The sequence below is a fragment of the Dermochelys coriacea genome, chromosome 17, assembly GCF_009764565.3.
Source record: "Dermochelys coriacea isolate rDerCor1 chromosome 17, rDerCor1.pri.v4, whole genome shotgun sequence".
NCBI classification, from domain to species: domain Eukaryota; kingdom Metazoa; phylum Chordata; order Testudines; family Dermochelyidae; genus Dermochelys; species Dermochelys coriacea.
The window spans coordinates 1,850,086-1,877,951 of NC_050084.1; the positions used below are offsets into that span (position 1 = coordinate 1,850,086).

Sequence of the window (27,866 nt, forward strand, 5' to 3'; positions counted from 1 at the left end):
GAGCTCAGCTCACACCGTCCTGCTCCATCCAGGACATTGCCCAATTTCCCCAGCCAGGGGTGGTTGGTGTGGTGGGACCCTGAGTACGTCTGCAGCAGGGAGTGAGGTTTAGACATCGCCCCGGGGGGTTTCAGTGCGGTTGCCCTCAACGCACACAGGTGGTTCTTTGGGATGGGGGTGCGCTGACGGGTGAGGACGCCCCAGCTCAGGCAGAGAATTCAGGCCGCCTGCCGCTCTCGTTCCAGGGGAAGAAGGTGCGAGGAGGTTCCCTGTGCTCAGGGATTGCAGGCCCCAGGAACACAGGCACCACCACACAGAGCAGGTTCTTCTAAAACACCAGTTTATTAAGGAAACAACTGAAAGAAAAGCCTGGCTCTTCTCCCCAAGATGGACTGGGCGGCAGAAAGCTCCGACTCTACATGACATTTTACACATGAAAAGCTTCCTGCCCAGGCTGGGGCTCGCCAGGCCCAGGGGCTCTGGCTGGGTCGGTGGTCAGCAGCACTAAGCCCTCCTTTCCCTAGCAAGGGGCGAGACCTCACTGCCCTGCACAAGCACTCTTGCCCCTCATGGAGACCGTGCGGGGCTCCCCATCCCTCCAGCACCGGTGCCCCTTGCTGGTGGGACGCCCTGTCCTGTCCGTCTCCCCAGCCTAGCCTGCTTCTCACTCCCTTCTCACAGAGAACAGCATGGCACGCCCTGCGCCTGGGCTGGTGGGCAAGGGGCCCTGGCGCTTGGGCTGGCCTCTTGCTCAAAGCCCCATCAGGGCTCTCTGAGAAGCAGCTGCTGCAGCCAAACACTCCCTCCTGTCCTGACGCCATGCGAGGATCCCTGCAGCAATGGGACAGCGATTCAGAAGGGCCCGTGAGGCAGAGGGGGGTGGGCTGGGCTAGATCCCCGGGGGGCCAGGAGGATTCTGGCTGAAGGCTGGAGCTGGTTGAGACTTGTGGCCACCACCTCAGGGAGAATGGCATCTTGGGCACAGTAATGGGAGCTGGACCTGGGCAGGTGCACCTGGGTGGGAGAAAATGTCTCCCTGCCCCTGCCTCCTGCAGGGCCTGGGCCTGGATCCAGAGACCACACTGCCGCACCAGCGCCTGCCCGGGCCCAGACCTCCCCAGGGGTCTCCTTGGGCCACATGGGACCAAGGTGGTGCCACACCCCATCTGCCTCCTGCCGGGCATTTGGCAGTGGCTGGTGGAGCCCAGGGCTTGTTGTGCACATAGCCAGGGTCCGGCTAACTGGCAGGGATCTGAGCTGGCTCTGGGGAGCTCAATATTCAATGCCTGCCCTCACTGCTTCCCATGCCCCAGGCAGCCCTGCCCAGAGCCAGGCAGGGGAGGGAGTGACCGACAATGCGTGGGGCTGGAGGTCACCGTCCTGGGAGCTTAGTGGCAGGCTTAGGGGGGGTCCCTCAGGCTGCCTCACGTGGGCACCCAAGGTGCCCCGAAGCCCACGGAGCAGGATTCACGTCCAGGCAGGATGGCTGCCCATTCAGCTGGACAGTGCCCCCCGCAGGGCCACAGGCCTGGCTGCTGCAGCATGCTCACAGCAGCCACCGCATGCTGAGTGACCTGCCCTCGTCTGTGACCGTCCCCAGCCGCGCTAGTTGGGGGCAGGCGCTGGTGTGAGCAGGGGAAGCAGTGTGACCCGCTGGGGGCTGGCAGACCAACGCCAACAGTGGAGCCCAACTGCATGGAGATGCCACCTCAGGGTGGGGCTGTCAGTTCTCAGCCCGTTGCTGAGCCCCTGGAATCACATGCCCCCTCTGGGGCTGGGTGGGAGAGTTTACACCCTGCCTGCCACTCACAACCTGGGAGAGGCTTGGACCTAGCCTGGGCTGCCTGTGGGGGAGACGCTTCTCCAGTGCCCCACACTTGCTGGGCAGCTGGGGGCTCCCCCCAATGAGACCCAGCTCTGGGGCTGAGCTGCAGCCTGGGGTCGCTGCTGCCCCCTCTGCAGGCCCTGAGCCTTGTAGTCCTGCGGATCCCATAGAGGGCCAGGCCAAGAGACCTGCCCTGTGCTTGCCCACTCAAACCCACCTGGGCCACCCCCTTGCTGGTCAGCATTCGCTGAGGCTTTATGCCCTCCCCAGACCACAGGACAGCTAGGCCAGAGCATGTTCGAGCTGTCCCTGCCCCAGCTGCTGGGTCCTTGGCCCAGGCCCATGTTACCGCCACTTCGTCTATGACCTGCGTGGCAGGAGTACTGCAGCCGTTGTGCCCAGAGGACGGCCGGTACCGGCACATGCTGCACTGGGCTGGGACCCATCTCTGTCCAGGCTGGGCCCTAGCCAGGGCCACTGGAATCTGGGCTGCAGCCACTTCCTGCTTGGCTCAGGCCTCCCCTTTAAACCGGGTGGCGGGCAGGGGGCTTGCTTCCTGGGCTGGGGATGCCCCCACTCTAAGCCACGTACAGTTCCTCCACGAACCCCGCTGCAATGGCAGCTTGTTGCACACTTCAGCTAAGATGCAGGCCTGCTGCTGCTCACGCAAAGGGAGTGCAGGGGTGTCTGGGCCCGGCCATATGAGCTTTCTCCTACATCCCAAGGCCACAAGGGTCCCTTGTGACCAGTCTGAGCTCCGTATAGCACAAGCCTGAGACCCGCCCCCAGTAATCCCTCGGGCAGAGCTGTTAAAAAAACAGCCTGTCCTAATTTAAAAACGGTCAGTGATGGAGAATCCGCCCCAGCTCTGGGTCAGTTGTTCCAATGAGTAATTCCTCTCACTGCTAATGATTTACACCTTACTTGTGCCAGTCTGAACTTCCTAGCTTCAGCTTCCAGCCACTGGCCCGGGTTAGACGCCCCTCCGCTACACAGAAGATCTAACGTTTGTTCTTCACATAGATACCTCTAGACGGGGAGCAAGTCACCCAGAACCTTTGCTTTGCTGAGCTAAATAGTCTGAGCTCTGTGAGTCTCTCTCTATGAAGCAGGTTTTCTAATCCTTTCCACGTTCTTGGGGCTCTTCTCTGAGGCCCCCCCAAAGCTATCACCATCCTTCTTGAATTGTGGGCCCCAGAACTGGACCCAGGATTCCAGTAGCAGTCGCACCAGGGCCACACACAGAGGTAAACGCTTTTTTCAGTCACTGCTTGGCATGACAAGTCCTCCAGCCTGTACACGGCCTGCAGGCTCTGTCCCTCTATGCTGACATGTAGCCGTATTCACAAACAGTTTACCAAGCACACCACACTGCTCTGTAGCAGTGACCTGGCCTCTTCAGTGTGTACCACACCCCAGCTGTGTGTCATCTGCAAACGTCATTGGTGATGATTTGATGTTGTCTATTGATGATGTTAAATAGCGCAGGGCCAAGAACTGCCCCACTGGACACACCTGCTTGATGACGATTCCCCACCTACAGTGACATCTGGAGACCTATTACCTACCAGCTTTTAGTCCATGGGAAGTGGGCCAGGTTGATTTTACAGAATTCTAATTTTAATGTCGGTTTTACCCTGGCCCTGGAGGCTGGCAGCAGGGGCGGGCTGTGTTCCTGGGGGGTGACTTAGGTGTCTCACACAGGAAGACACAGTGCTTGATATTCAGGGCACCGTGTGCCCAGGGACATAGTGCCATACCAGCATTCCTCTAGCCTACGACCATGAGCTAATGAAATACCCTGCATTCAGCTACCCCTGCTATGCACACAGAGGGAGGGTGGGGAGTTGCAAATACTCATTGAGGTACAAAATGTGTCTCTGAGTAGCTCCAGGGCTGGGTGTTTTGCTCCCATGCGCCAGGCTCAGAGCCTCCATCTGCTGCACCATCCAGTATGTGCCAGAGGAGGGCAAACTTGCATTTGGCTTCAGCAGCTCATCTCCCTGGCTCCGCAGACCCAGGGTGCTGCACTGTTATCCAGGCTGGCTAGCTGCAGGCAGGATTCGGCTCTGGCTCCAGGGAGCGGTACGGGGAGCAGGTACTGGAATCCCGTCCTGCCCCATCTGAGGAGCAGGAGACAGCAGCTGCAGAACGTCCAATTCCATGGCATGCACACTGCCAGCTGGGAAGTCCTAGGACATGGCGGAGACCACGGGGCAGCGCACAGCTCTGCACACAGCTAGCTCAGGCTGGCTGCACACTCGGGGAGGTGATGCTGCGGCACTGACACTCGTTCAGATTTTCAGTTTTCTCCACAAGCGTGAGGGCGAAGCTGAGGCCCTAGAGCCGACTCGGCAGCGGGCTCCTCACACCTGGAGTACGCAGGGCCCGGTTCAGACCCCACGAGCTACAGCTCAGCGCCTGGGACATGAGGGGCTGAACAGGCTCATGGGAAGAAAGAGTCTCCTTGGGCTGGGCCAGGCTGGCGATGGGAAGGAGGCTGCAGCGCCCAGGCCCCTGGGTGCAGCGTTATCCCCGGCCACTGTGGGCAGGTGCAGGAGGCTGTGTGGCTGCCTCTGGCCTGGCCTGGCCGGTCCTGTGCACGGCTCCATGTGGTGTGACCGCGAGTCCGGGTCCCATCACACCCACGTGGAGCCCAGAGCCCCCCAGTTTCTCTGTGCACAGACCTTGCTGGGCTGGCGGCTGGGGCTGGGTGGGGCCGCGCCGGCAGGAAGGGACCAGGCCAGGGAGGGGAGCAGGGCTGCTGGCTCCTCCCAGAAAGCGCTTGGGCAGAGTCTCTTGGGGACAATATTTACAGTCCCTTCCCGCAGGACGCGGTCGGGGTGTCCAGAGGGGCCAGTCGGTGTGGGGGGCAGAGGACAGTGCTGCTGGGGCTGCCCCTCCTCCCGGCTCAGCTCAGCTCGGCCTAGATGGAAACCTCATATTCCCTCATGTCCTGGAAAGGAAACAGACTGCAGGGGGTTGGACACTTGCCAGCACTGGCAGGGCGTTCTCCACCCACCCCCACTAGGGGGCAGCGTCTCCACACTCGTTCCCCCCCCATCCCCCTCACGCGTTCCCTTCCTCCCGCCCCCTTCCTGGGGGGCAGCGACCCTCCTCTCCCCCCACCTTTCCACCCCACCCTTGGGGCTCCCTTTGCAGCCCCCTCCTGGGATTGGGTATTGCTGCACAGAATGACCCCTCTCCGGCTCCACACCCATACAGGGGGGCTGGGGGCAGTTCCAGCAAGGGCCCAGGGCACTCCCCAGTGGAGGTGCATGGGGCTGCCCCTTTGCACAGCTGCTCTCAGCCCTCTAATCAGGGCCAAGCCAACCCCCAGCTCCCGGCAATGCCCCAAGCACCTGGGTTTACCTGGGGCCAAGCTGCCAACAGCCCTGTGTGGCCCGAGGGCTGGAGGGGCCCGACTGAGCGGGGCTCAGTACTTACTCCTGTCTCGTAGGCGGTGTTGTCAAAGGCCGATTCCACGGTGATGTGATCGTAGGGGTGAGAACCAGACAGGGGCAGCTGCAGGGGCGGTTTCCCCTGGAGCCTGCAGGGGAAAAAGACGAGGAGACAGTGACCCAAGCTGCCAGGGCTGGCACTGACAGACAGGTCTGGGCAGGGGGAAGACAAGAGAACATGGGACCCAGGCTGGGGGGCAGGGGCAGACAGGGCTGGGGGGCAGATGGGGCCGGGCAGGGGCAAACAGGGCTGGGCAGGAGGCAGACAGGGTTGGGTGAGGGGCAGACGGGGCCAGAGATGGGGGCCGGGGGTAGACGGGGCCGGGGCAGATGGGGCCAGACAGGGGGCAGAGGGACCCGGGGCAGACAGGGCTGGGACAGATGGGGCCAGGCAGGAGGCAGACATCCCCCACCCCAGGCACTCACTTGGAGAAGTAGAGGTAAATGCCTCCAATGAGCAGTGCCACGACCAGCACTGGCAGGAAGATGGCGATGGCGACGTTGGGGCCCTCCTGCGGGTTCCCCGAGGGCGAGACCTTTGCAACTGCGGGAGAGACGGGGAAAGGGATCGGGGAGGGGTACAGAGACCAGGGCAGCGGGCAAGGGAAGAAGAGAATTTACCAGGGATGAAACCAGACTCTTTGGGCAGCTCGGTGGGGATCCTGCACCCCGCTTCTCAGGGCACTGGGGTTCCGCCCCCCATGTGCTTCAGTGACAGGTGCCCTGCGCGGACATTGGACCCAGCCTGGTGTGCCTCCCCCCGCTCCCAGGGAAAACGGCACCTCCTGCTGGGCAGCCACATCCTGGCTCTGCGCTCACTCTAAGCCCAGCCCACCCCCGCCCCCATGGGCATCTACCCCCACCTGCATCCCCACCCCCGTGGAAACCCACTCTCACCCACATCCCCATGGGCGCCCACTCCCACCCGCATCCCCATGGGCACCTACTCCCACCAGCACCCCCATGGGCACCCACTCCCACTGGCACCCCCATCCCTCCCCCATGGGCACCCAGTCCCACTGGCACCCCCACCCGCAAGCCCAGCCGCACCCCCACCTGCACCCAAACCCCCTCTTTGATCCCTCCTTTGCCAAGTCTCCCTGGGCCGGCCCCTGCTGGGTGAGCCATCCCTGTGGGCAGAGCTGCCCCAGCAGGCCCCAGCAGTGAGCCCAACCCAGCTGCCCCCCGCAACCAGTGCCATCACTCCCTGTGTTTCTGCATGTCCACCACTCCCGATGGTTCAGTGTCATCTGCTCTCCCCACCAGTCTCCCGGCCCCAGTGGCTCCCAGGCTACCCCCCTTCAGGCCCCTGCCCTATATCTGCCCCAGAGGGACCCCCTGGCCCTCCTGCATGGCAGCCTGAGAGCCAGACTGAGGGCTTGAGGGTACCAGGACCCCGGCTGCATGCTGGCTAGAGGGGGCTGCTCGCTGTGTTCTTACCGTCCAGGTTGCGGTTGCTGTAAAATTCATCATAAGCAGCTGGAAGAAGAGAGGGAAGAATGAAAGGCGGGAAGGAGGGCCAGCAGCTGGGTCGAGCAAGGGGGGCAGGAGTCCAGCGCATGGACTGCTGGGGACCAGGGCAGAGCTAAGGGCCCCATCACGTGCTGGCCCCAGGCAGGGCAGCTGAAGCTCAGAGTGGTTATTAAGTGTGAGCCTGTGGCCAGTGCTTTGCTAACGGCTTGGCCCAGCGTGGGGCTGACATGGACACATACTCCTTGCGCCGTGGGGCGGGAGCATTAGAGTCAGACTGGAGAAGGGACAGTCAGCTTTGCAATGCCAGGGAGAAGCTAGCGCTGGCAGTGGCAGGGGGTGGCTGTGTCCCTTGCACACTCACCATTGAGTCGTGGAAGGGGCGGGGGAGGAGCTGGCATGCCCAGGGCACAGTGACCACAAGGCAATCCCTGCCGGAGAGGGCCATTCTGTGCCCCACAGCGGAGGGCCCTGCAGGGAAGGTGAGATACCAGAGGCCAGGGGCTCGGGGACTGGCTGGGCCACACACACTGTTTGCCAGTCCCAGGGCAGACTCACCGGCCTTGCAGATGGGAGGAGAGCTGTTCCACTGTGAGGGGTGGCCGGGCACACAGTGGAGGCTCCCCTCCCCCAGCAGCACGTAGCCCGTGGCACATGAGAAGCGCAGGGTGGCCCCGGCCTGGTACAGCCTCTTCTCCGGGGTCTGGATGACGTTCTCTGAGGCGCCCGGGTTGTGGCAAGGCTCATATATTTCCGCTGCAAACGTGGAATGGAGCTGGACTGAGACACACACCTGCAGCTCAACCGCGGGCACAGGGGCTCGGTGTGGGGCTGGAGCTTCCTTTGGGGGCTGTGGGGAGCCTCCCTCATGGGGCTCAGCCCGGCCCAACTGCTGGGGAACTCTTGCCAGGGCTGGGAGGCGGGCAGTTCCTTGCCAGGCTGTGGCCCAGGCCCTGGGGGACAGCCCAATGGGATGCAGTGCCCCCCTCCCGAGCATCCCATGCTTCAGGGTGCCAGCACAGACTGCAGGGCCAGGGCTCTCCCCGACCCTGGAGACAAGCAGCCAGATGCATTGTGACCAGTTTTGCGGAGAGGTTCCCAGACAGCCAGTTGGAGCAGCAGGACCCCACGGAAGCCGCTGGCTGAGCTCGGACTCACGGGTGCACTTGGGGAGGTGGTCGCTCCACTTGGGGCCCCCGGCCTGGCGGTCCCGGCAGGTCAGCAGGCCGCCCCCTGTCAGGACGTAGCCCTTGTCGCAGACGAACTGCACGGTGGAGCCCACGGAGAACTTGGAGCTGGAGATGATCCTGCGGCTGTGGTCCACGTCCCCGGGGTCCTTGCAGGAGGTCACTGTGCAGGGGAGGGAGAGCAGCGAGACTCACACCAAGCTGAGGGGCAAGGGGGAGGCGCCTCCCCGCACGGCTCAGGGCCTTAGGAGGGCTGGAGCCAAGTGGAGCAGTGACCCTTAGCTCTGCAGGGTGTGGGGGGAGGGGAAGCGAAGCTGCTTGGGGGTGGGGTGTGGGGGTGGCAGCCCAGAACTGGTTACTGCTCCTGCTGGGAGGGAGGGGGAGGCTGCAGCCCACACAGCCTGCCCAGCTATGCCGTGGCAGGCAGCGTGGCTAGTGGTCGAAGCACAAACACCTAGAGTCTCTTCCCAGCACTGCCACCCATGCCCGGCAGGGCGAGGCCACCAGCCCCTCTTCACCGCAGAGAGGGACACAGCCAGACCCCCGGGCGCCCGGAGCCCTGCCCCAGGGTTGCAATGGGCAGGTGAGAGTCCGGCCTATGGGGCTGGCATTGAGGGCACAGAGCTCCAGCAGGGGGAGCTCTCGGCACAGCAAAGCCTGCCTGTCCCAGCCGGCCTGAGCAAGGCAGCCAGGCACAAAGGGGTGCAGGGTTGTTTGGGGGAGGCGACTGTTGGCATCCTGGCAGGGCTCTGGTCTGGGGGATCTTGTACCCAGCCCCACCCTAATGAGTACCTGCCGCCTGGGAGGCAGCACCACTCACCCCTCCCAGCTGGGAGCCTGGTTCGGAGCTGACGGGGTAGACAAGGCGCTGTCACTGGGAAAGACGGGGGGTCCCTCCCAACCTATGCTCCAGCAGCAGCAGCCAGTGCTTGAGGGAGGCCCAGGACGGGCCAGCTGATTGTCCCCTGGATAGCAGGGGGCCCGACCAACCGACACTGGTGCAAAGGGGCCAGAACTCCAGCATGCGCTAGGGGGCAGCCCCAGAGGGCAGGGCAGGCGGGGAGGGGAACCCCGGGGCAGTCTCTGGGGCATGCGGTTGTGTGGTGCAGCCTGCCCCAGCAATGGCCCGGGCCCTGAGCTCACCTCTCTCACAGGTGGGCAGGTCCCCGCTCCAGGTCAGGTCCCAGTGGCACATGAGCAGGTCCGTGCCCACGAGCTCAAAGCCGGGGTAGCAGTGGTAGTTCACCATGGTGCCGTGGATCAGCTCAGGGTGGGATGTGGTCTTCCAGCCATTGGGGATCTCGGGCAGCTCGGGGCATGTGTCGTTGCGTGGAACCTCTGCAGGGAGAGCCAAGTGAGACTGCTGCCAGCACAGGAGCCTGGCCCCACAGGCTGGCTGCAGGGCATGGCGCAGGGCACAGCAAGTGGTGCTCAGAGCTCTGAGGGGTTGGGGGCTAGAGCAGGGGGGCTGGGAGGCAGGACTCCTGGGTTCTATCCCCAGCTCTGGGGGGGGGCGCTGGTGGTTAGAGCAGGGGGGACTGGGAGGCAGGATTCCTGGGTTCTCTCCCCAGTGCTGGTGGGGGGTCCCTCACCGAAGAAATGGATGACGAAGCCCTGCTGGTAGCCAAAGACAGCGCTGCCGGGGTCTGACTGGAACTGGATGGTGACATCAGCCATGGCCGTGTAGAGCTTGAAGCGGCGGTGGGCGCCCGTGTAGTGGCCCAGGATCCGGGCTGTCAGGTCATCCCCGTCATAGAATGTGAGGACGTCACCCTTCCCAATGTGCAGCCTGGGGAGAGAGAGGGGGCTGGGGCAGACGCCCTGCGGAGGGGACCTGTAGAGCCCTGCTTAGCTGGTCCTGGCCCTGGCCCTAGAGGGGACTCTCCCCCTCGGATGAGTGGGGCTGTGTGGATGTGGACTTCACTTAGGAGGGTTTCAGCCAAGACCATCCTGGGGCAAAGGGAGCCCAGCCCCGGCCCCGGCCCCTTTGCAGCCAGACTCTCACTGTGAGCAGTGGAGAATTGGCTGCAGACTCAGGGGACGAGGGGTTCCCCACAGGGCTCACACCTCTGCCAGCTATCCTCAGGACACCCAGTGATCGCCCAGGGGCAATCCATAGGCCCTTGCTCCCCCTCATGCCTGGCTCAGTACCTCCCTGACACTCACACTTGGATGTCCAGCATGATGCGCTTGTCCTCCTCCACGTGCAGGCCCCAGATGCAGTCCTGGCCCTTGCCATAGGCCTCCGGCCAGTTGGGGGACAGCACCACGCCCGCTGAGTCTGTGATCTCCCCGCTGCACACGGCTGCAGGGACACACGACACTGAGTTCCTGCCCCCTCTGCCCCCCGCAGCCCAGAACTGCGGGGCGGGAGGCCTCACAGCAGCCCCCCTTCCTCTCAGCGAGCAGCACAGGGAGGAGGAGTGGAGGGCCTGGGCCCCCGCTCTGCACAGGCCTGGGAGCCCAGGGAAACAGCGCCCTGCCTGCTCTGGCTGGGCGGGCCTCTGCCCTGGCTCAGCTGGTCTGTCCCCCCAGGCACCTGCCTGCCCCCTCCCCTGCAGCCTGGCTTGGCCTCAGCTGACAGACCTCGGCACGCCGGCTCCGTCTCGTTCCACTGGGGGTCGCTGGGGTCCACGCACTCAATGATGATGGAGCCCTGCTCCAGGGTGTAGCCAGGGTTGCAGCTGAACTCCACGGTGGTGCCCACGGCATAGGTGGTGTCGCTGGTGGTGAAGTTCCCATACTTGACGAAGGGCTCATAGCAGTGCCCCTGCTCGAACGCTGGGGGCAGGGGGCAGAGGGTTAACGTTGCCAAAGGGGGCCGGGATCACAGTGTCCGCGGCTCCCTGGCAGCACAGGGCTCGTTCTCCAGGACCCTGGGCCAGGCGTCTCTCCATGCTCCCTGCGGGGGTCTCAGGCCTTACCTTCGTAGCGAAGCGCCACGCCGGTGGAGGCGCCGTTGCTGTCGGTGGTGAGCTCTAGGAAGAAGTGGCGGGCGGTGCTGAGCAGCCCCTCGATGGGCAGGTACTCCACCTCGTACGAGTCATACACCGGCGGCGCCTCAATGTTGTTCCCGTTCCGGATGATGAGCCTGCACAGCAATGGTCACAGTACCAGCTGCGGGGGGCACAGGTCTTGGAAGATCCCTGCGGTGTGGCCGCTGGGGTTTAGGGGTCTGTGGCTTGGCCTGCAGGAGGCCCCTGTGTGCATCGGGAGAACGCGGGGAGACGAGGGGCACGGCTGATGCCTGGAGGCAGGAGGGCAAAAACCACAGGTGCAGGGGTGACACTACACCCCATATTATTTATAGAAATATTGTTATCATATGATTATAGCATCACTAAGATATGTTTTGTGCAAGATAAGGCATGTGAGATGTCAGTGGAAGTTATGATTTGCTGAGTATGATTATCCTATTTGTATGCATGGAGCATTTTTGTATCTAAAGTTAGGAATATTGACTATACATCTGTACTACAAAAATGTTTACACCTAGGGAACACCCCCCCAGACAGAATGCAATCAGTCTGGCTGGCTAGCTGGGGACAAGTCAATGGACCATTAGGGAGAACAATAGGTCTTTGAAGATCTAATCTCCCACCTTCCTGGGATGCTACAAACAACCTCTGACTCATGGCTGCTTTGACACTGCAGCATCATGTGACTAAGTCACCTGGTACTGGACTCCATGATAGAATACCAGTATTTTCCCACCGAAGGGACTGGACGGGATGGGGCAGGGCAGGGGGGAACCACATTGGAAAACAAAGGATTCCTGCCATACGTAACATCTATTTAAGGCAAGGGAGAGATAATCAGGGTCATTCTCACTGAATCCATGCCCAGCATGACTGCTGCGTACACCTAAGCAACAAACACACGGGGGAGAAGGACTGAGCGCAGGCAAAGAAGGTGTTTGGCCTGTGAAAGGGATACCTGGAGTTTTAAACTGCAAGCAACAGCAGCTTGCCTTCAAGAACCTCTGCAGACTACCTAAATCAACATTTAGGGTGAGAAATTATTACTTGTAACCAGCTTCTTTAGTATTTTAAGCTTATCTTTGTTTTTGTTTTATTTGCTGGATAATCTGCTTTGATCTGTTTGCTACCCCTTATAATCACTTAAAATTGATCTTTTGTAGTTAATAAACTTGTTTTTGTTTTCACTAAAACCAGTTTGTGGAATTCATAACTGGGGGTGGGGGAAAACTGTTGAATATCTCTCTCCACGTAAAGGAAGGGAGCAAATTTCATGAGCTTACGCTTTATAGTTCTCTGCGCTGCACAAGACGCTATAGTTTTGGGTTTGCGCTCCAGAGGGGGTGTGCACTTGAGAGCTGGGCAATTCCCTAGCTGTGCTGATTTCAGCATCTGTGTCCTTCTGCACGTGGGTGTGTCCCTACCTGTGTGTGCTTAAGGAAGCTTGAGGGCCTGGCTCAGCAGGACAGTGTAAGGGAGCCCAGGCTGGTGGAACAGGAGGGCTCAGTGGTACCTCAGTACATCAGGTGGCATCCTGGAGGGTGGGTAATCCATCACACAGGGGAGCTGTGGTGCCCTGGGTTATCTCCTCTGTCCCCTCTCCTAGAAGGGGGCTCAGTGGGAAGGCCGGCTCAGGCATGGAGAGTCGAAGGGGAGCCCCTGGTTGGGGTGAAAGCCCCAACACCTGTCACTGTCCATCAGGGCTGGCTAGAGCCCCAACCAGAGAGCAGGGCAGCCTCAATGGCACAGCTGCTCTGGCATGTGCCATCGGTGGGTTTCAGAATCAACATCATTTGCAAACACATGTTGCAAGGTCCTACACAGTATTGCAGGGGAGCTCTAGCCCCCCAGACCTCACAGACATGTTCACCCTGCTCCCCTGAGGCTGCACCCTCATAGGCCCTTCCCTTGTACGGGCCCCACTCCCTGCCCCACACCTGTCATCATCCTCAGCCAGCGAGACCTTCTCAAAGTGCAGGTGCAGGCGCTGGCCCTTGGGGGCCTCCAGCAGCCAGTGGCAAGTCAGGTTGTTGCTGTAGTTGCCTGGGAAGCCGGGCGAGATGATGCGTCCAATGGTGGCATTTCTGATCACCCCTCCGCAGGCCGCTGCAAGGGGAGGCTGAGGGTTAGGAGCACTGGGGACATGGCTGCCAGTCAACGGCTTGCACAGGCGGGGGCATCGTAGATGGGGCAGGCCGATTGGCTTGCCCCCATCAGAACGCCCTTGGCCAGATACTGCCTGGCCTTGCAGCACTGGGCAGAGGGCAGTGCCAGGAGCCGGGCTGCAGCTGCAGGGCAGTGGTTGGAGCATGCCCAGTGCTTAGGGGGCACCCCATAGCCTGTGGGAAGGTGCTGGGGTGCAGAACCCTCTCTTAGGAGGAGACAGCCAATCAGGAGCTGGGGTCTGGGGCCAGGTTCAGGCTGAGAAGGCCAAACTCACGTCCCTTGTGAGCAGCCTAAGTCTGCTCTGGCAAGGCCTGTGCCCAGCCAGTGGGGCATCCGGCAGCACTGGGCAGCCCCTCCCCCCAACTCACCCACGCAGATGGGCTCCCGGCTGCTCCAGAAGGGCCAGGTGGCGTTGAGGCAGGTGAGCACAGGCGAGCCCTGCAGCTGGTACCCTGTGGTGCAGTAGAAGTGGGCGCTGCCCCCAGGGTGCAGGCTGGTGATGGAGATGTCACCGTAGGCCGGTCGGGAGGGGAAGCTGCAGCTCAGCAGATAGGCTGGTAGGGAGGAAGGGAGAAAGAGGGGCATTTAATGGCAGGGCCTGGCAGGCTGAATGGCTGGAGCGATGTGCTCCCTGGCTTGGCATGTCTGATGCCTGGGGGGTGGGTGCCCAGTCCCAGTGGGGGTTGGCATCTGGTGCCCACAGGGATGGATGCCTGGTGCCCATGGAGGCGGGCGCCTGGTGCCTGTGGGGAGGAATGGATGTCCCTGCTTCATGGTTGCACCCCACTGACCCCAGTCCCCCCAGGGCACCAAGCTGTCACCCCCCCACTGCCCCACACAGCACTGACCCAGGGCAGAGGGTGCCACCACAGCACTTGGGTGTTTTGCAGCACATGGCCATGCCAGGCTGCAGTGATGCTGGAACACTTTTAATAGTGGGCGTGCTAAAAGCCAGACCCCTTACCATTCACAAATCCTCCCACCCCGAGCTGGGTCCGGGAGCAGGGCCATGTCTTTGGGAGGGGGGGACCTGGACAGGAGTAAGGGGGCCGAGGCCAGGACCACAGCTGGGGACGGGCGCAGGACCAGGAGTGGAGCCCCTGGGAGTGGGGCCGGCAGCCAGGACCCTGGGTGGGGGGGCCAGAAGTGGAGCCTCGCATAAAACCTGGGGGTGCTGCAGCACCCTCCACACCCCTAGTTCCTGCACCTATGCCAAGCTGGGCATCAGAGGGATCCTGCCCCACAGTGTGGGTGTCATGCCCTCTCTCTGAGAGCCACAGGCAGGAACTCGGGGTGGAAGGAGGTCGGCTTTTCCTCCTGGAATACCCAGCTGCTGAGCTGTTTTCTCTCCTGTCCCCCCATTGCATGGAGACCCAGAGCCTCTGGAAACACAGCCTGCCCTGTCTGCCCAGGCAGCACCCAGTGGGCACAGTTACAGAGGCATGGGTCGGACACGGGTGTTGTCCCTGATCCCAGCTGGCAGGTGGCAGCAAATCCTTCTGTATGGCCAGGCAGCTGGCCAGAGGGGTGCAGCCCCCAGGCCCAGCCCTGCCCACAGGTGCTGCCTGCCCAGGAACACCGCTCTGCCAGGCTGCAGGCGGGGAGCCAGACTCCTCGCTGCCCCTCTGCCAGGGGAGCTGGTATTCCCCACCCCGCCAGGAGTCCTTTGCCCCTTCTGATGCCTTGGGAACCCCAGGAGCCATGGGTCCAGACTAAGCGGGCTGCTCCCATGGGGCTGCACAGCCTGGCTGCTGGCATCGCCAGAGTCCCTGCTGCCCCAGGGAAGGTGGTGCTGCACGGCGTGGGCAGGGGTGGGGGAATGCAGGTGAAATCTGCCCAGGTCACACTGGGTCTCAGAGGGGAACCCAGCCCCATGCTCTGTGCAGGCCAGGGGTGCTCAGGGAATGACTGGGGCAGGAGCAGAGGGGGGCTGGCAGCACCTTCGCATCTCCACTCTGGCCGAAGGGTGCTGGACAAGCGGGGTGGGAAAGGCAGCTGACAGTGAGGGAACACGCTGCTGCCCTGGGGGACCACAAACATGGCTGGAGATGCAGCGCCCCTCCCCCTCTGGTACCCAGCTCACATTGCCCACACACCCGGGCACAGCCACAGTGTAACAGAGGGGACACTGCTCATAAATCTTCCTGCCACGGGCAGTCGCTGCTTCCCAGACCTGCCTCTGTGGCTCAAGGCTACACATTGACCGCCAGTGAGCTCACCGCCTCTGCTTGTGACGTCACTCCATCTCCGCAGCAGCAAGCTGTGATGTCACAAAGAGGCGAGCCTGACCTCAGCTGGGGCGGAGGCGGGATTTGGAAGAGCGAAGGATCCCGGGGGCACTCCAGGAAGAGCACCAAGAGCAGCTCTTCCACCAAGCCAGCACCAGCGCCAGGCAGAGCAAAGTCTAGTTCTAGTGCAGAGGAAGGGCAGGGCCCTGGGTCCTTTTGCATGCGAGTGTGATGCCCCGCCAGGGCCCCTTTGCACACCAGCGTGATGCCCCACAGGACCCCGTGTCCCTTTGCACACCCTGGCAGCCAGCAGAGGTGAAGACCGAGCCCAGCAGAGCCCAGACTCCCGCACTCAGGGGCTGCCCCTGACTGTGCAGTGTCTGCGGGTGATGGGGGGGGTGAGACCATACTGTTGGGGGGGGTCACAAGCAGTCCAGCACCTTCCCTAGGAGCTCCCCACGTGGGAATCAGCAGGGGAAGGGAGCAGGGATGGGCGCCATGGCCAGTGGTAGCCAGCCCAGGGCTCTCAGTAGCCAAGGGCCTGACCCTGCTGTCAGGGAGTCAAGGGTGACTCTCAGCTCATGGAGTCCCTGCATCGCGGCCATAAGCACCTGCGGAGGGGGGCTGGGGTACCTGGGCATCTGGCTGGGCGGTACCACAACCTGGCCAGAGGGAGTGACTGAGTCATGCCCAGCCCCTACCTGTACCCAGAATCCCTCTGAATCCGGGGTGGGGAGGGGGCTGGGTCCATCAGACAAGAAAATAAAGGAGCGTGAAGTGCAGCTTTTCCCATTAATTTGCTGCACGTTGCCATGGCGACCCCGGCCAAGGGACGCACTCGGCACAATCTGTCGTTATTTTCCCATTAATAGCGTCAGGGCGGCACCAGGCATGTGGGTGAGTAAGGGTAGGTCGGGGGGGCAGCACATCCCTCCCAGGAGATTCTGGTGCAGACAGAGACCCCCCAGCCCAGTGCTGAGCGCTCCTGGGGGGTATTGCTTTGCTGAGGAACTTTGGGCAGGTTAAGGAGACAAAGGACCATGGGAAATGGGAAAGCAGGCACCCCCCATCCCCGAAACCCACTGAGCTCTGCCAGTGCCCCTCAATCCCGACCCTCAGCCCCCTGATAGTCCAGCCCTGGGCTCCCCCATCCCTGAAACCCACTGAGCTCTGCCAGTGGCCCTCAATCCCGACCCTCAGCCCCCTGATAGCCCAGCCCTGGGCTCCCCCATCCCCGAAACCCACTGAGCTCTGCCAGTGCCCCTCAATCCTGACCTGCAGCCCCCTGATAGCCCAGCCATGGGCTCCCCCCAGATCCAACACGTCCCAGGGGTCTGGACTCCAGCACCCCCACTCTCTGCCAGACCCTGCCCCTGTCGTGCTGCCCAGCGTTTGCACTGCCTGAACCCAGAGAAAGAGCCATCTGCGTGACTCCTGCATGACCACATCTATGCTGGTAGCTACAACCCCATGACACTACAGCATCTCCACCTGGGGGTTGGCTGCTTTTGGGGGGGCTGAGCTCAAACAACAGAGACTCTGCCCCAAGCCTGCCCAGCCCCCACCCACCCCTCTGCCCTGCAATGCCCCATGGCCTACCCTACGACTGCCCTTGTCCCCCAGCCAATGCTGGCATGTTTGACTCATCCCTGCTGCTGGGATCCAGCTCCAGGAGGGCTGCGGGGTGGCACCCCCATGGGAATGCTGCTCTGGTGAGAGGTGCCGGGAGCCTGGTGCTGAAGGGCATGACCCCTCTGCGCTCCCTTGGCCATGGCCTCAGCACCAGCCTGCAGCGAGGGGGCAGTCAGGGGATTGTGACATGAGCGCCAGAGCCGAGAGCCCCCAAGCTTCTCCCTTAGGCCCCCGCGTGGCAACCAGCCAGGCCAGGGCACCATGTCAATGGTGGGAACCCCTAGTGAGCCATGCAGCCCAGCCGCCTTCAGCCCATGTTCCTTGGAGCCTCCCACCTTATCGGCTGTCTCAGCGCTGGCTCCCTCGGGCTCTATGGCCCAGCTCTGCCATCAGCCAGGCAGGGGCGAGACACGGAGCACCTGGTGGGTGGGGAGCGATGCTGAGCCTGGGGATGAGGGGGCTGCATATGGTGTGGGGGGGATTCACACTGGGGGCTCAATGTGGCAGAGAGGTCAGGGCAAGGGAGGAGACAGGTGCTCAGGGCAGGATAGTGGCACTGCCGGACTCCAAGCCTGGGGTGGGGAGCAGGGGAGAAAGTCCCTGAGCTCCAGGCCAGCCTGTAGGTGTGTGGCTGGCTCCCCCGCCAACAAGCACCTTTGCAGAGCCCCACAGGAGGCTCCCCGGAGGCATGTCCCTTGGCTGGCCCTGTGGCATGTGGGCGCCGTGCAGGAGGAGAGGCTCCGCCCTGCTATCAGCAACAAGGGGCCTAACTTTGCCGGTAATTATGTTAAATGAGCCCATAATTGCTCACACCAATTATCTCTCCATTAGCTCGTCTCTCTGGTTGGTGCCCGTTTAACCTGGCGATGTCGCAGATTAACTCTGCCAGCAATTCCAGACCTTTAAACAGGCTAATTGGCCCTAGCTGGCTGCAGCTGTGCCAGGGAAACAGGGGTTCACCTACAGGGGAGTGGGCAGGGGCCGCCCTGCGGACACACTCTTGGCAGGATGGTGCCATGCTGTGCACTGGGCACGGGTGAGATGGGTGCGCACTCTGACCAGGGCTGGGCCTAACTCCCCAAATCCTGGGAGGGAGATGCTGTTGGGTGCCCCAGGCTGTGGGGGGAGAAGGGTGACATGGTGGCCTGGGAGGAGGAGGAGGGGGCTCTGGGAGGAACGGGTGTGGGAGTGTATATGACCCACACTTATCCAGAGCTTACCTGGCCGCTCCTAGCCCAGATGAAGTGCCAAGGGCCCAGGTGGGATGCCAGGCTGTGCTCTGTGTAGTCACGCGCCACGGGGGGTGCCGTGCTACATGTCCAGTGCGCCCACATTACAAAGGGACTCTAGGTTGGCTCCATGGGAGGGGAAAGGGCCCCTCCCCAGCCTCAGCTGCCAGGCCCCCTTTCGCCAGGGGCAGGGGCATGCCTGGCCCAGTGCTAAGCCAGGTAGCCTCTGGCCCCAGCACATGGCCTGGAGACGAAGGATTCTCAGCTACAAGCCGCCAGACACTGGCTGCCAGTCCCCTTCCCAAACCTGCCAGGCCCATCAGCTCCTGGGAGCAGCCCCCACACTGCTGTGCAGCAGCACTCCTCTCCCGGGTGTGGGGCTGCCTCCTGGGGCACTGGGTCTATGGCGCAGGGCACCACATCATGCCCCCCAGCCTTGCTGCAGCACCAGAGCTCTCGGCTGGCAGGGCTCTGCCCACCAGTGCGGGAGCAGCTGTGTCACCTGCTGCGCCCCACCAAGGAACGAGGTGAGCCTGCAGGAGGGCACCAAGGGCAGGGCCATGTCTAGCTGGCGCATGTTGGGGGCAGGATGGCACAGGGACCGTGGCTCTGCAGGCCATGCCCGTACCTTGGAAGTGGAAGTGGAAGGTGCCGGGGCTGGTGGGCTCGGGGCTCCGGAACCGCACGCTGACCTGGTTGGTCGGGCTGCGGATCACCTGGCCCCTCATGAGGAAGGACTCGTTGGCCAGGACGACAGGCTCTGCACCCCCAAAGGTCTCCACGGTGACCGTCTCCCCTTCCGACAGGCTGATGTTCAGGACCTATGGGAGGAAGGGGCATTGTCAGTGGGGCACCAGGTTATTGCCAGCCCATGTGCTTGGCCCAAGGGCAGAGCAGGGGCACTTCCCCCATTGGCATTTCCGCTGGTCCCGCCTGGGCGATTGGCACAGCAGGGGGCTGGCTTGCCCCCCCCCCAGCTAAATCTGAGAGCCTGGGGGGAGTCACCTGGCCAGCTGCCCCACACCTGCCGGGCTCCAGAGACAGCCCACAGCCGTCTCCTGCGCCAGGTCTGCCAGCTCCATGGGGTGGGCAGTCACCCAGACTGCCCCCGAGAGAGGCCGGCGCTCACGCCCAGGGGGCCTGTCTCCTCTTCTGGAAGGGGATGTGCCTATCCCCACCCAGATCTTCCCCCGACACATCCCCCCACCCCCGCTGCCCCCCAGAACCCCAGTGCCAGGCAGGCATGTCTCTCTCAGCGCCTTTTCCCACAGTCAGTAAGCGAGCGGTGAGGTCTGTCTGCGCAGGGCCAATGGCACCAGCAGCTTTCAAACATACTTAGCAGCCCCGTAAGTCTCGGTGCTGGGAGATGTCTTGGACAGGTGGCGCTCGAAGTGCTGCTCCTGCGTGGGCTGGAACCGGGCCCGCGGGCAGGGGGCAGAGCCTGCAGGAGAGCTGCCCGCTGTGCCCTGCTCCGATGCTGAGCGGGCCCCGGCCCCGACACTGGGCTCTGACTGGGCCAGGTCAGTGGGCAACGCTCCAGCGGCACCATGGCGAAGCTCCTGCGATTGAGAAGAGCCATCGGTATCCATGGCAGCGCTGGGCAGAGACCCGTGGCAGCAGGGCTAGTGATTCCCAGGGCTTACGGGCCAGAGAGATGCCTGGCAGGGAGCCAGGACAGAACGGCCCTGCCATGTGGCATTGGTGGGGGGGGGAGAGACTGAGCCATCTTTAATTGCAGGGTCTCAGAGTGCTGGAGACCTCTGGGGCCTCCTGCCCCACCAGAGGATCAGCCCCACCATCCCAGTGCACAGAGACCAGGGACTCACCAAGGCCACACAGTGTCAGGCAGTAGCAGAGCTGGGGACAGAACCCAGGAGTCCTGGCTCCCGGTCCCCCCACCCCGACTCTAACCTCCGGATCCCGCTCCATGCTGAGCCATGCCACCCCCAGGCTGTTTCTCCCAACCCCGAGCAGGCAGGGCTGGAGCTGGCCCAGCCCTGGCTAGGCCCCGTCATGGCCCGATTGCTGCAGTAGACCCTGGCCAGGAGGACGTGGGTGCTGCTCCCTGGCAGGTGCTGCCCACGCTGCCATTAGCTTCCCCAGGGGCACACGCGCCAGCTCCCGCAAGCAGCCTTTCAGTGGCAATACGCCCTCGCTCCATTGCCATGGTAACTGGCGGCTGTCCCAGCGGAGAGCTTTGGAGCTGTGATCACTGACAGTGCATGGGGCACAGCGCCAAGCCGGCCTCCGAGGGCCCCCTCTGCTTGGCCACGGAAGGGGGCAGCACTATGGGCCCCTCCATTACCCTGCCCCTCCAGGAAGCCCTTGGCGACTGGCCCCGGGCACTGTCTGAGAACGCGGGGTTAGCTACTGCTGGGGGCAGATCCTGGATCTCCCTGATCGGGGCCTAAGCCAGCATGGCAGCTGGGGGATGGGTGAAGGGACAGGACCCAAAGGGAACTGCTGGGTGCCCCAGGCCCAGGGGTGTGGCTGGATGGACAGGAGGGTGGCTTGTCCCTCTGGAGACTCCAGGTCACCCCTGGAACGGGGCACAGTGGTTCCAGGCCCTTCCGCGGGCTGCCGAGGCCACGGGGCCCATCCCCCGGGCACAGAACACCCTGCAGCCGGGGCAGCCACAGCATGCAGCACCTGAAGACAAAACACGCAGTGGCTCATGCTGGGCCTGGCCCTGGGAGAGGGCAGTCACTGGGGCTGCAGTGGTGCCCGCATGCACGGTAGGTACGGGTCACAGATGGTACCCGCCTGCTGCAAACCCCTAGTGGAGACACCATTTGCACGGGCCCAGTGAAAGCAGGGAGAGCTGCCCGGGTGCAAACCACATCTCCGTCACTGGTTCCTGGGGCAGCAGCACCAGAGACTGGAACCCCAGGGAGGCCAAGGTCGGGAGTGGAGCTGGTGCCTGCAGCCCCCGCTCCCAGGGACAACGACTGCTCGTGCCAGCAGTACAGGGGACCCACAGCCAGCATGCAGGGACAGAGTGTGGGCAGAGCCCAGAAGAGCCTCTGCAGGTGCTCCCAGGAATAGGGGGCTCTGCGGGCAGCAGCTCAGATGCCAGGCAGGAAGGCAGCCCTGGGAATGGCACGTGTCAGTCTCACACGGCTCATGGGGGACATGCACATTCACTCCCTTGGCCTTAACAGGCAGGCGAGAGCCAATGAGAACCGGGGAAGAGGCTCTGGGCACGGCATGATGGATCCCGGCCAGCAGGAGATGGAGAACCGCCAGCCCAACGAGCTCCAGATGGCGAAGAGATGCAGCCAGCTGGAGAGAGGGGCCCAGCCACCGAGCTAGCGGAGCAGGGAGCCTCCAGCAGGATCCACGCAGCACACAGACACTCCCCCATGCATGGGCACCACACAAACACCCCCTCCCCCGTGTGCACACACTCAGAGATCCCCCAGGCAGGGGCACATGCACACTCATAAACTCCATGCACAAAAAACACACGTACTCATAGATCCCCCCCATGCACACTCATACACACTCCCCCATGCATGTGCACACGCACACAGTCCTACACATGTGCACACACACACTCAGCAGCAATGAGAGGAGCCCAGGAGAGGGTTCCGTGGCAGGATGCTGCAGCTGCAGGCCAGCCTGGGCTTGGCTGCATGTCTGCAGGTTGCTGCAGGGCTCTTGCTTGCCAACCCCAGCGGTGCCGTGCAAGTGCCACGTGACTCAGCAGCAGTCAAAGTAGAGCAGCTCGCCCCCGGCCCCAGGGGGCTGCTACCGGGCTAGAGCCTGCAGCCCACCCACATGAGGTGTTCCCACAATGGTCTAAGCCCAGCTTTAACTGAACTGCTTTCACACCGGTCTGGATCACACTGGGCACCGTTTGGTGCAGAGGTGGCCCGGATGGGAGGACAGCTGGAAGCTGGTTTATGCAATGGGAGCTGGGTGCAGGCCAGGGCACAAGCTCACGCTGGTTTAGTGCATGTGATGCCTTCCCCGCAAGTAGCTGTCCACCTTTGGGGCAGGGCACCCAGAGGGCACAGAGAGCCTCAGCCTGGGTTTCGTAGCTGCCTCTGGGCCAGTGCGATCCCATCGAGCCTCCGTGCACCTCCCCATCCCAGTTCCAAGGGCTAAGGCAGCCCCGGTCCTCCCAAGAGAGCGAGAACGCGGCTGCCCTCCCAGGCAGAACAGACCAGGCCCTGTCCAGCGCTCTCAGTCAAGCTGCATCGCATTCACTTAGAGCAACCATGGATTCCTGCAGCAGGCGCGGTCATGGCTGCCACTCAGCCACGCAGTGTGGAAATGCAGACAGATTGCCCAGCACGGGCGAGGAAATGGAATTCTCTCTCGTGATTGTTCTGCAAATTCAGAAACTCCAGCTGGGGTGGGCAGTGTCCTGGACAGGGGCCCTGGGCAGCAGCCAATCCGCCCCACACATAGACAAGCTTTGGGGCAGACGCAGGTGGAGCACTACCGCCTCCGGCCTCGTCCGGGCGAACGCAGGTAACTGCTCCATTCTCCCTTTAATGGTTTCAGCATCCCTGGGCGTTTACATCCCTGGGCCTGTTCCAGCCAGCAGTGAGAGCAGAGCGGTCCCCACTGCCCCTCTTCTATGCCACATGCTCACTCCGCGTACCCCCATAGCCCTATGGCCGCAGTCTCCAAGCCTCATCCCCCTGCTCTGGGAGTCAGGATCACCCCTGCTTTACAGGGGGGCACCACAGCTCAGAGAGACTCAGCCAAGGTCTCCCAGAGCTAGGAATTAGACCCAGCCATCCTAAGTCCCACCCGGCCCAGCTCTGAGCTGCTCGCTTGCTGCTGGAGGTGAGCGGGCATCTGCACACTCACAGGGGTGGGGGCTCAGGCTCCCAGCTTGCTGGGAATCCTGGGAAGGTTTAACCTTGAGGTTGCTTGGCTACAGTTTATATTTGAATGGATCGTTATAAAATATAACAACCCCCGCCTGTTTGGGACTCGCCCCCCCGGTAGGGCCTGGGGGTGGGGCGCAGGTGGCTGGGGAGTAGAGGTGGCATTTCATCCCGTTCAGTAGCCACGGAAAGCCCGAGGCCTGTGGCTGGGGGGAAGCCATTTAGCCCGACACACACATTGCAAGGACCAGCCCCCAGTCCCTAGTGTCCATCCCCACCTCCCTGGGGCCAGCGGGGAGGTTCCACGCCCCGAGGCCTGGCTCCCGGCAGCTCTCTGCTGGGATGACATCATCACTTATCTTGAGAAACCCCAAGCTGTTGTCTTGTCTCATTAGGAGGTGATCGGATATTAATGATGTTAATTAAGCAACGCTACACGGTAATGGAGAGCAGTGCCGGTACGCACATTCTCGCTCTGTGCCGCTAATTACTGTGAGGTACCTGCCGGGTGGCAAGGGTTTGGACAGCCGTGTGTGGGCCAGCACCGTGCCGAGCTCCTTGCCAGGCTGTTAAACTGCCGTGGGATGGAGAACCACGGGGAGGTGGGAAACTCCTCACTTGGCTCCATGGCGATCAGCTTCCCAACCCCACGGCTTAGCCCCAGTGCTGCACTGGGCTCACCCTGCCATAACGGGCCAGGGCCAGACCACGGGTTGATCTCCCTCCCCAGCCCCTCAGGATGCTGGCTGATTGTGGGCCGACTCAGCCTGGGTCTGTGGGATGTGAAACCAGAGCCTGGCTTAGAGCTGGAGTGCGACACAGGTCCACAACGCCCAGCCCCAGGCAAGCAGAGCCTGCCTTGTTCTCCTCCGGGTGCCGCCGCCCTGCCCGCTCAGCCTGGCCAGCCGGCGCGGCACCACCCTGGCTCAAGGGATGGAGCCTGTGTGGCCGGTGGAGGCAGCGGGGTTATTTATTTATTAATATGGAGTTTGAAAGCTCTGCTGTTGCCGAGATCTAATTAGGCCCCAGGAGGGGGGCTGGATGGGGGCTGGGGTACATTGTTCAAATGTCGCCAAATACCACGTGCATTGATTTGACATTCTGCAGCACGGCTGCGGCCTTTCAGCATTCGCATGCCCCTCGGTAGAGGGTTTGCTCCTCAGTGGCATTTCCAGCCCCCCTGCAGCCACCTCCTGCTGGCCGAGCTCCTCAATTGCACCCCAGGTCCCCTGCTCTTCCCCCTGGGGGTCCCTTCACGCTCGCCAGCCAGTGTTTCCCTCCCAGGTGGTTCTGCGTAGCCAAGAGAGCAAGTCCTGGAGCGCTGGGCCATGGGCCCACCACAGACCCCATCAGAGCAGGGCTGGCCTTTGCTGCTGTCTCCGTTCCACAGACCTGCGGCAGCCTAACGGCCTTGTGATGCAGTGGGGGAGTTTCTTGCTTTTCCTTGTTTCCTGTGGGGGATTTTCTTGGTTTTCCTATGGTTTGCATGCAGACGGTGGGACTCAGTTTCCCTAGGTGCTACGGGTTTAACGAGGGGATGGGAGAGGGAGTTGGTTGGTACAGAGGACCGGCGAGGGAACTTGGGACCCCGGCCACTGGCGTGGAGAATGGAGACCCCAGCGACAGGTGACCTGGTGACCGGGAGGCCCAGCTCAGGCGTCCCAGCCGGGTCTGGCCAGTGGGAGGTCAATGGGCTGCGGAGAGAGGAGAGGGGGCCCAGGCGACCCTGTTTACAACCCTGTTTACCTGGAGAGAAGACAATGGACAGAGGGGGGCTTGGAGCCGGTGCCATCAGATGCCCAGCTGGGAAGCAGGGGGGCTCTGGGCTGGAGGGAGGGAGCAGGCAGAGCCCAGCTGGATGCAGGGGAGACTTGGACATGCTGGGCTGAGGGAGGCCAGGCCTGAGGCCCGGAGAGTTTCCAGTGACGTGTTCAATGCTCAATAAACCCTCCTGTTTTATGCTGGCTGAAGTCACTCTAGTCTAGAGAACAGGGTTGAATCACCCCCTTCGGGGTGCAGGGGGTGGAGGCCCCGAGGGTCCAGAGCGAGTGGACTCCCTGAGGGGGCCCATGGTGAGAGACAGGTGTGCTAAGGCTCAGAGCGGTGTGGCTCCAGGAGGTGGAGGGGCTTAACCCCGAGAGCGAGTGGAGCCCCCGGAGAAGGGCTGTCGCACTGAAAGGGGCACCCCCTACGGACCGCATGGGGCCAAGTCCGTGACAACGTGGTAGCAGCGGATGGCTCGCGGATGCACCCTGTAGACGGTGAGCTGCGAGCACAGGCGCCTGGCAGTGAGTGGCTGCCAGCGATAGAACGAGGGTATTGAAAGGGACCGGCCTGGAAATGGCCTATAACCAGCTCCAGAGGAGCTGGCAGATGTGTGCAGGGAGAGAGGGCTGAGCATCGGGAGGCTCACTAAGGAGCAGCTGATGGCTCAGCTTTTAGAAAATGACCAGTCTGAGGAACAGGCTCCAGACCCCAGAGATCTCCCGGGGTGGCTGGAGAGCAGCTGTGGGGGCAGTCTGGGTAGCAAGCAGGAATCTGTCAGACCCAGTCAGCACAGGGGGACCCCAGTTGGATTCCTCCGTGGAGGAGCTGCGGAGACTGGAGCTGGGGCTGAAAGCAAAGGAGCTAGAGCTGGAGGAGTGGAGGCTGGTGGACAGAAAGAAAGAACAAGAGAATCGTGCAGAACAGCAGAAGCACGAATTGGCGCTGGAGGAGTGGCAGGCTAAGAGGGCCTGCCAGGGGGTAAGTGGGGAAGGGCCCGAGATGCCAGTGTTGTGGGGAATCTAGACACCAAATTGCTGCCTTGGTTTAAGGAGGGGGGGGCTATTGATGCCTATCTCACAGCCTTTGAGAAGGCTTGTGAGCTGAAACAGACTGACCCTGCAGACAGGCTCCGCTGTCTGACCCCCCTTCTGGGTCCCATGGCCATAGAGGCATTCAGCCAAATGGATGGTATTGAGACGGGGACTATGACCTGTTCTAACAGGCTTTGCTGCAGAAATTTGACCTGACCCCCGAGGCGTACAGGAAACGATTCCGGGGTGTATGCAAGACCTCAGGCATCACCTACGAGGAGGTCGCCAACCTGCTGGGGGAACATCTCCTCAAGTGGAGGACTGGCGCAGGAGCCACGATCACACAGGATGTGTATAACCTGGTGGGATTGGGGCAGCTGTGCGACATCTGCCCTCCAGATCTTAAGATGTGGTTAGTGGACCGGAAGCCCAAAGATCTGCACAGTGTGGGGGCACTGGCAGAAGAGTTTGTGGACAGCAGATCAGGGGCAGGAGGGAGACCCATATCGGGGACTCAGAAGGGGAGTCACCCAGAGCCCTCTCCAAGGTGGGACTTTAGGAAGCCCAACTCAGGGGTGCCCGGGAATGCCAGGGCGGGCCAACCCCCCTCGTGGGACTTGAGGGACCTGAAATGTAATTACTGTGGCCAAAAGAGATACAAGATGGCATAATGCCTGAAGATGAAGGAAATGGCAGCCAAGCAAAACCCATGGGGTGTCAACTGATGGGAGTCCACCGAGAGGGAGCACCACCGGGCCCGGGGGCCGCAATCAAAGGTCTGTGCCAGGGGGAGGGGACGGCCAGGCCAGGCCCGCAGGGGAAGGCGGGGCTCCAGGTCCAGAGCACCCGTACTCCATCCACCGGGTGAGCGTGGGACAAGCCCCGGGGGATGATTGCCACATCATCCCATGAGGGTGGGAGGAAGGAGCATCCAGGGGTTCTGGGACACAGGTGCTGAGGTGACACTGGCGCGGTCTGAGGTGGTGAGCCTAGACCAGCTAGTGCCCGATGCCTACATGACCCTGAGGGGAGTGTTCGGGCCCCCCGTCAAGGTGCCGGTAGCGAGGATACAGCTGAAATGGGGGGCTAAGGAGGGACCCAAAGAGGTCGGGGTGCACGATCACCTGCCTATCAAGGTGCTAATGGGTAATGACTTGGAGAACTGTCCGGATGGCACTCAGAGCACCTTGGTCCTTACCCAAAGCCAGAGCAAGCAAGGGACGCAGGACATCCCAAAAGTGGGGACCAAGGTACCAAGGGTAGGGCTCAACCGGGACGGACTGGATCCTCCGTCCCAAGTTGGGGAAACTGAGGCATCACCAACCAGGGCTGTGCCCTTAAATCAAGCAGCTGAATTCCAGACGGAGTTGCAGGAGGATCCCTCCTTGGAGAAGCTGAGGGCCCTGGCTGGCCACAGCAGTGCCAGATCTCAGGGGGAGAACCGCCGGGAGAGATTCTATGGGAGAAGGGATTCCTGTACCGGGAATGGGCTGGTTCAGGGCAAGCTGAACCTTGGGAAGCCAGGAGGCTGTTGGTGGTTCCCCAGAGGTACCGCCGCATACTGTTGTACGTGGCCCACGATATCCCCCTTGCGGGGCTTCAGGGCATCCAGCGCACCAGGCAGTGGCTGCTGCAGGACTTTTACTGGCCCGGGGTCTCTGATGCAGCCCATTAGCACTGCAGGTCCTATGACTCCTGCCAGAGGGTGGGGAAGGCCCGGGATAAGTGTAAAGCCCTGCTGAGACCTTTGCCCATCATAGAGGAGCCTTTCCAGAAGGTGGCCGTGGACATAGTGGGGCCCCTCAGCAGGGTGATCCAGTCGGGGAAGATATACATTCTGGTGGTGGTAGATTTCGCTACACGCTACCCCGAGGCGGTGGCCATGTCCTCTATCGAGGCAGACACCATGGCGGATGCGCTGCTGACCATTTTCAGCAGGGTGGGGTTCTCCAAGGAGGTCCTTACAAACCAGGGGTCTAACTTCATGTCAACACTGCTCCAGTGCTTGTGGGAGAAGTGTGGGGTCCAACACACCTGGGCCTCGGCGT

The 27,866-nt window shown here is 62.2% G+C and overlaps 1 protein-coding gene across 2 annotated transcripts in view; it reads right to left on the reverse strand.

The window, feature by feature from the left end:
- Positions 1-323: 323 nt before the first annotated feature.
- Positions 324-27,866, reverse strand: part of SEZ6 (seizure related 6 homolog) — a 72,208-nt gene continuing 44,665 nt past the window's right edge. The window contains exons 4-17 of one of the 2 annotated variants that reach the window (XM_038376137.2): positions 18,805-18,997; positions 13,456-13,641; positions 12,859-13,027; positions 10,868-11,034; positions 10,530-10,724; positions 10,110-10,248; positions 9,536-9,732; positions 9,087-9,281; positions 7,915-8,106; positions 7,315-7,512; positions 6,727-6,765; positions 5,713-5,830; positions 5,273-5,375; positions 324-4,797 (exon numbers count right to left, since the gene is read on the reverse strand). In XM_038376137.2, the coding sequence (XP_038232065.1) occupies positions 4,765-4,797; positions 5,273-5,375; positions 5,713-5,830; positions 6,727-6,765; positions 7,315-7,512; positions 7,915-8,106; positions 9,087-9,281; positions 9,536-9,732; positions 10,110-10,248; positions 10,530-10,724; positions 10,868-11,034; positions 12,859-13,027; positions 13,456-13,641; positions 18,805-18,997 (2,124 nt within the window). In that variant the 3' untranslated portion in view covers positions 324-4,764. The remainder of the gene's footprint in view (positions 4,798-5,272; positions 5,376-5,712; positions 5,831-6,726; positions 6,766-7,314; positions 7,513-7,914; positions 8,107-9,086; positions 9,282-9,535; positions 9,733-10,109; positions 10,249-10,529; positions 10,725-10,867; positions 11,035-12,858; positions 13,028-13,455; positions 13,642-18,804; positions 18,998-27,866) is intronic. The other variant, XM_038376138.2, reaches the window with a different exon arrangement.